The 6,810-nt window shown below is 41.2% G+C and overlaps 1 protein-coding gene across 1 annotated transcript; it reads right to left on the reverse strand.

Annotated features, from left to right (window-relative positions):
• Positions 1-836: 836 nt before the first annotated feature.
• Positions 837-3,272, reverse strand: LOC148033483 (Galactose oxidase/kelch repeat superfamily protein). The gene is made up of 3 exons (XM_087681418.1): positions 3,051-3,272; positions 2,459-2,696; positions 837-2,315 (listed from the first exon to the last, which is right to left on the reverse strand). Exons 2-3 carry the CDS (start codon positions 2,507-2,509, stop codon positions 1,077-1,079), a joined length of 1,290 nt encoding a protein of 429 aa, XP_087537544.1. The 5' UTR covers positions 2,510-2,696; positions 3,051-3,272; the 3' UTR covers positions 837-1,076.
• Between the last annotated feature and the right edge of the window lie 3,538 nt (positions 3,273-6,810).

The following is a 6,810-nucleotide window of genomic DNA, read 5'->3' on the forward strand; positions in this document are numbered from 1 at the left end:
TGAACTGTAGCAGGACAGAGCTGGTAAAGGAGGAGAGAATAATTTTCTGATAAGGACCATCAAATTCCTTTCTCCAAACATATCACCATTGGCATCCCGTCACATAGTTGGAACCCCCCCCGTTGCCGAGCTGTTGGGTAATGCTCAATGCAGTATAGGGGAGCCATCTTGTTACCAAGTCCCTTGCCCTAGTTCGGAGCGTCATCATGAAGGAATGGAACTCCACAATCAGTTGCCCTGTGTTGATCTGTAAAGGTCAGCTGTTCCAATGAATAAGCTCCTGGCTATGATTAAAGAATCTGGCAGGACTCTCTACATCTTATCTTATAGCAGATTGGTTCACCGAGAACATCTCAAAATTACAACTTTACCAAGTCGTATGTCACTGTTCTGGGAAAACTCGTAGACTGCATGCCACAATGTTAAAGCCATTGTGATGGCATGGCCACATGTTCTAAATCACTTTGTACGTGTGGACCACGGCAAGGTGTATAAATGGTATATGCAAAGAATTTTGCCCTTGAACAAAATTGTCAATATGAAGCCACTAAAGGTAAATTTGGCCTTCCTTCAAACAAGAAGCTATTATGCAGACAGAGAACTGTGCGGTCAACACACAGCTGAACATGGGGCATCATTACTGTAATGTATGCCTAAGGGATGTGCTCCTCATGTACGTGAGTCTGCATACATCAAAATAGCTCCTTTAAGGCAAAAAAACACTCTTTGAAATGACTGTATTCACTAATTGGAAGAACACATTCTCAAAAAGAGGCATAGATAATGGGATCTGTTACCTCAAAAATCACAAAAATTGGAACACAAAGACACACTGTGAGATAATCATTATTTTTAGCCCAATTGATCTTCTCTATATGGTAACTCTTAATATGTTGAGCTCTCAAAGCCCCGAGGTGTTTGCACAAGCATAAATATGTGAGAAGTGCCATTATATGTTTACACCAAAAGAAACAGAACCCTGGAGCATCAACTGGGTACCCCAAAGTTCAAAACCTTTCCTACAAGAAATTGCTAGGGCTGTGGAGACGAGAGGCTATTAATGAATACATACAACCTCAAGCTTGTAGAACTTGGCAATGAATTATGTGGCTCTTATTCTTGTTCCGTCCTGCAATGTTGGACCAAAAATTACTCACAACGCTTTTAAAGTGGCCCTTCCCAGCAATAGTTTCCCACAGTGACCCTCTATTACTGGCATTTGTAACATCCACCATTACAATGCTCATGTTGTTCCTGACAACACACAGTTTGCCACCAACGGAGAGAAGTGCTGCAGCTTCCAGGGCCTGAGAACTGCCTAGATGAAGCCTGCTGTCAACAGACTTATTCCATGAGTCAGTTGCACCATCATAAACCCTCAACTTGCATCCATCTGGACAGTCAAGAGCATACAATTGACCATTGAGAGATACACATGGATTGCGCCACCCTGCAACCATGCCATCATAAACTGGAGACCAATGATTTGTTGCAGGTGCATACACCTCACTCATGATTTGTCTGTGAGCACCAAGTCCCTTAAGAAACCAGCGCCCTCCATATACTACACCTATAAATGGAACCATTGCAGTGCTCATATCTGAGATAAATGACCACCTGTTTTTGTTAGGATCAAACATTTCTGCAGACCTCAAAGAGCGAGGGACACCTTCACACTCTCCACCCGCAACATATAAACAATTGTTTATCACACAACAACCAAAAAAGTGTCTTCGCCGTAGCATCTCTGGTGCATGATGCCATCTATTAGTTCTTGGGCTGTAATATACAACTTTCCTCATGGACCCCTTTGTTCTGTCTTTGCCACCAAATAAGAACAGCAGATATCCACTTAGAACTGCACAACCAAAGCCCAATGCTTCTGAGTATTCAACTGGAATAGGTGGCAGAGGCTGCCATATCTGATATTTTGGGTCGAATGTGTGCCATGACACACGCCCATCGCGATCACGCTTGATCACATAGATCCATTCTTCTGCCATCCCAAGCCGTATTCGCTGTGAGAAAAAATAGTTGCTCGTAAGGAGGCGGTACCATTTTCTACAGACTAACCGCAGCTTCCTGTGAAACAGACGAGGAACTCGGAGCAGACATGCCACAGCTAAGTCATTGGGAAGTCCTGGAATCAAATCAGGTGGTAGCTTGTTCCTTTCCCCCTTTGGAACCCTGGTTCTTTTTGAGTGAATGCTGGGCTTTATGTGTGGTTGAACACAATGTCTAGTTCCGGGCACAAACTTCCGAGCACCCACTACGGTCAAGGTGTCAGCTCTGCAGTAGCAAGCAGATGTATCCACCTGCAGCCAAACAAACATAACGGATGAGCCACACATACTTCATACTAGCCATAAACAGTAAGGCACTTAATCTTCACGATTCCCCTCTTTGAAAAGTGCCCATATCAAAACTGTGTTTTATATGTAAAGATAAGATGGAGTACCTGAGCAGGCTGAAGCATGTGGTTCATTGTCGATGCTGTGATGACCTTCATGATTTAGTGAAAATGGATCAGGAAAATCTCGCAGGAACTTGGAAAGTAACCTGAACCGCGGTGTTACATGCGCGGGAAGGACATGCCGGCATCCCTGATATCATAGGGCACTGGATGGAGGGGTTAATCTGCTCTAGACCAATAGATACTGAATTAATCAGCAGATATCACCGGCCATGACATATCCCTGTTCAGTTTGCTTCATCTGTGAGGTTATCATGGGCCTAGCAAATCCTCTGCTGCTCTGGGAGGAGACCCATCTCTCTCTCTCTCTCTCTCTCTCTCTCTCTCTCTCTCTCTCTCTCTCTCTCTCTCTCTCTCTCTCTCTCTCTCTCTCTCTCTCTCTCTCTCTCTCTCTCTCTCTCTCTCTCTCTCTCAAAAAATCAAAATAAACTACAGCAATCAGAGGAGAAACGATCAAGAATGAGACGGATTTCGAGAACGTATATCACACGCATGTCAAAGATAAAAAGTCAAGCTGTCTGAGAAGATGGGAAACAGAGCACCAAAAATTAAAAAACAAGCAGAGATAGGAGGTCACCTCCAGGAGAAAATGTTCTTTCTCAGGGAACCCAGAAAGTCAAAAGCACAAATGTACTCTGTCGTCAGCTCCCCTGCTTTCTTCTTTCAGCAAAGAAGATGCAGCTCCTTCCAGGCACAGAGCAGGAAGGAGTGGCCAGCAGAACTGCTTTAACGGAGCCCTGTTCTCTTCTAGCCTTACGGAGCCAGCGTAGGGGTTTTTTTTTCTATTGGGGGGGGGGGGGGGGGGGGGGGGGGGGGGGGTCGCTAAATAAAGCCTTCCAAGTTCCTACTGCCTATTGTCTGAAACTCACTTCTGCGTAACTATGTTTTTCTCAAGAAAACCATGGCAGGGGGGCAAAAGCTGTGAATGAGAATGAGAGACACACAGACACAGAGTCTGAGAGAGAGAGAGAGAGAGAGAGAGAGAGAGAGAGAGAGGTGGGGGGGAGAGGGCGCTGTTTGTGTTGGGTGGTCTCTTTGACCCTTCTTTTTGCGCCTCTCAACCACCGCAGGAGTGTGTCACTCTGTCTCTGTGTGTGTGTGTGTGCGCGCGCACCTTTTTTCCCTTTAAATCCACAAAAAACAACAATTCAGTCTGTTATTTGTTTTTTTTTATAGATTCAAAAAATCCAGAAAACAAGTTCGTTTTCTTTGTCATTAAATCTGCAACAAAGCATGTATTATTGTAAACGTTGCTTTCTAAGATTCAATTTACTGCTGCAGTGCAGCCTCCTGAGTCCTCGATCACCTCCTGAGAAACTAGAATTATCCATTTCCTGGCCTATTTCTTCGGCCAAAAATACTTTTCTTTTTCGGAATTTGTGTTTCCTGCAGAAAATGCATTACCCTGTTGGGAAAATCTGTTTCCGGGGTTATCGCTTTCCTTAAAAATAGTATTGGTATTTTTAATGTCTAATTATTAAGGTTTGAACTTTGGGTAAAATTATTTTGACTGCTGTCTCTCTGTAGACATAGATACGTCATACAGTCTCCTGAGAGCTCTCCTTTATTAGCCTTCGGTTTCTATTAAATTTATCATTGTTATTTTTATCTAAGCCAGCCTTTCCCGTCCACATGGCAGCCGCCCAAACGCTGGCTTTTTTTATCGCTCGTACCCACCTAACCTTAATCCTCCTTTGGTGCTCTTGTTGTGATGCCACCAATTCCATGAGCCGAGGTGCATCATGAGGCATTACCTAAGTCTATGTGAGTGCTCTTGTTTCCATGACACCAATTCCATGAGACTAGATGCACGAGGCATTACCTAAGTCTATGCGAGTCACATGATAATGCTCATAGATAGATTAGGCATGATCAATGTAGTCTAAGTTAATGCAAGTGTGGCTTGGCTGCTTGACTTGTGCTCTTGTAATTGAGGGACTCCAACAAGCGCAAGAAGTATCACCGAAAATAGCGATACTAAGTAAGTTTGAGTACATGGCAGCATGTATGTGCCTCTCTCTCTCTCTCTCTCTCTCTCTCTCTCTCTCTCTCTCTCTCTCTCTCTCTCCTACTACTACTACTAGCAACCATCCAATTCTTCGCGAGAATTGACAATTCACACAAAATCCCTACTCAATTGTTTTTTAATCCCCAACACTCCCAAAAAATCATAGCACTTAGCTATGCAAGATTTGGAAACATTGCTGACCATTATTGAATATGTGAAGGAAGAATATTGCCCACTAAAGTGAGGCACATGGGGGCATTGACAAAATTCAAGAGCGGGCCAAAGAAGTGATCAAGATTTGAACAATTGGTAAACTAATCAAAGCATGATGCAATAATGTATGGTGTAATCAGTTCCCCTCCACGTGTGCCATTTTGTTCGTGCTCACTGGAACAAAAAAAATGCAATAGCAGTGAGGGCCATAACTTTATCGGCCTCCTTACCCTAAGGTAAAGAGGCCAATATCAACTTCCAAAATCTTGCCTCAAACTCTCTTTTCAAATTCATACACCTTGTTTTCAGAGAGAACTACAGAATTTCAAGCAAGAAAAATCGACACTACAAGTACTTGACAATTCAAGCAAAGCTCAAGTAAGTTCATTCATGCCCTTTTTCCTATCCTTCCAATGTTACTAGTTCATCCTATTGGTATTGACTGTCTAATTTTGAGAAACCTACCAAAGGATAACCAAGCAAGGCTAGCTCATTGAGAAGACGTCAATAAGAATGGAGAGGCACCTTGTTACATGTGCTCTATGGCCTTCCTTTTTTGGCTAAAATTTGCAACATTGAAGTGCCTTGAAATGGTTTGATCAAGTGAAGTCCTAGATGCATTAGATAAAAGGTTGTTTATGACAGTAAAATCTACAACATCATGGAAAGACAATTTGTATATAGTAGTAGATAAGCATGGAAGGATTCACAAGATTGGAAGTTTTCATGTTATTCTACATGAATGCTATCCATGAAGCTTGTGCATGTTACACTAGAAAATTCTAGTTCCTTACCACATTAAGGTGCATCATAAGAGAACATGTCCCAAAATAAATGCATCCTTACCCCTAGTTTTTGTTTATAATTGCATTATTTTTAAGTTGCTTTTAACAACTTTACCTAATATAATCCAAATCCTTAAAAACAATGTATCTAATGAGATTATTCTTCATATTTTCATGTTGGTTTATTTGCTAGCTCATAGTCACAAAACTTGGAAGTATGAAGTTGCCTTACTAGCACATAAGCACGTGTGACATAATTCAATGTTTTGAAACTAAATGTGTGTAGGCGAATGTAATATAATTCGATGTTTTGAATCCATGTTAAAAAGTGGCCACTATCCTAGACCAAGTCCTAATTGATTACCATCTCAAGCTACAAATACCCACTTATTATTGACTAAAACCTCTAAAACTAGAATCCAATATCACTTACAACCTCACATTAAGTGAGAAGGCTACCAGCACCTTTTGTTCTCAACCACAATCCTATCCAACTTCAACACATTTGTGATCATGCAAATTAGGGTCTCTAAGAAGCTCAAGCCCACCCCAACATGCAAACTCTCCATTTTCTTTGGCATATCGATGGAAAAGAATACCACTTTGCTTTATTTTTTTCTTTTCAATTGTTGTACTGCTACATACAAGCACTGCTCTACTATTTGTCTCCATCCACCTATTTAAATGATCCTCTCTTTAGGCTTGGACTAAACATCCATGGTGTGGCTTTCACACACTGTGTCCTCATCCCCAAAATACCATCTTGTAAATTTGTTTAGATCTTATTGTAATTAGATTTCTCCTAGTACATGTTTTATGGGTTTTTTTTAGTCTATCTTTATCCCACACTTTGTTCGTGTAGGGTAGCAATACCATAGTACTAGTCCCCATCAGGGCAAAAGCACTATAATAGTGATACTTATGACTTATTATTAGTTTGGATTCAACATATTTTGCTCTCTTTCTCATGTTGCTTCTACCCTTGCACGAAAAGGCAAGTGTATACATCTACTAGTTTTTGTCACAATGGAGACCTTTCTCTTGATTATTGATAGATAGATTAAAACACAAGCTAGCTAATTGTTTTGTGATACACTTATCACCTAAGCTATTTCATATAGCACTATACCACCCTAATTTTGATTCCACATATCAATTTCATAACAAGCCCCTTTTTTACTTTGTGTGCAATTATTGTTTTTGGTACTAGCTAATGGACATAATATATAGCATCCAAAACATGAAGAAGCAAAATACTATGTATAAAAACACATAATCATCTTTGATGTTGATGATTGACCATATAATGTATGAGACCATTTTCCAGCTAT

Source organism: Lygodium microphyllum, chromosome 7 (genome assembly GCF_053477565.2).
Source record: "Lygodium microphyllum isolate KBCC chromosome 7, Lygodium_microphyllum_v1.1.10, whole genome shotgun sequence".
In the NCBI taxonomy this organism is placed as follows: domain Eukaryota; kingdom Viridiplantae; phylum Streptophyta; class Polypodiopsida; order Schizaeales; family Lygodiaceae; genus Lygodium; species Lygodium microphyllum.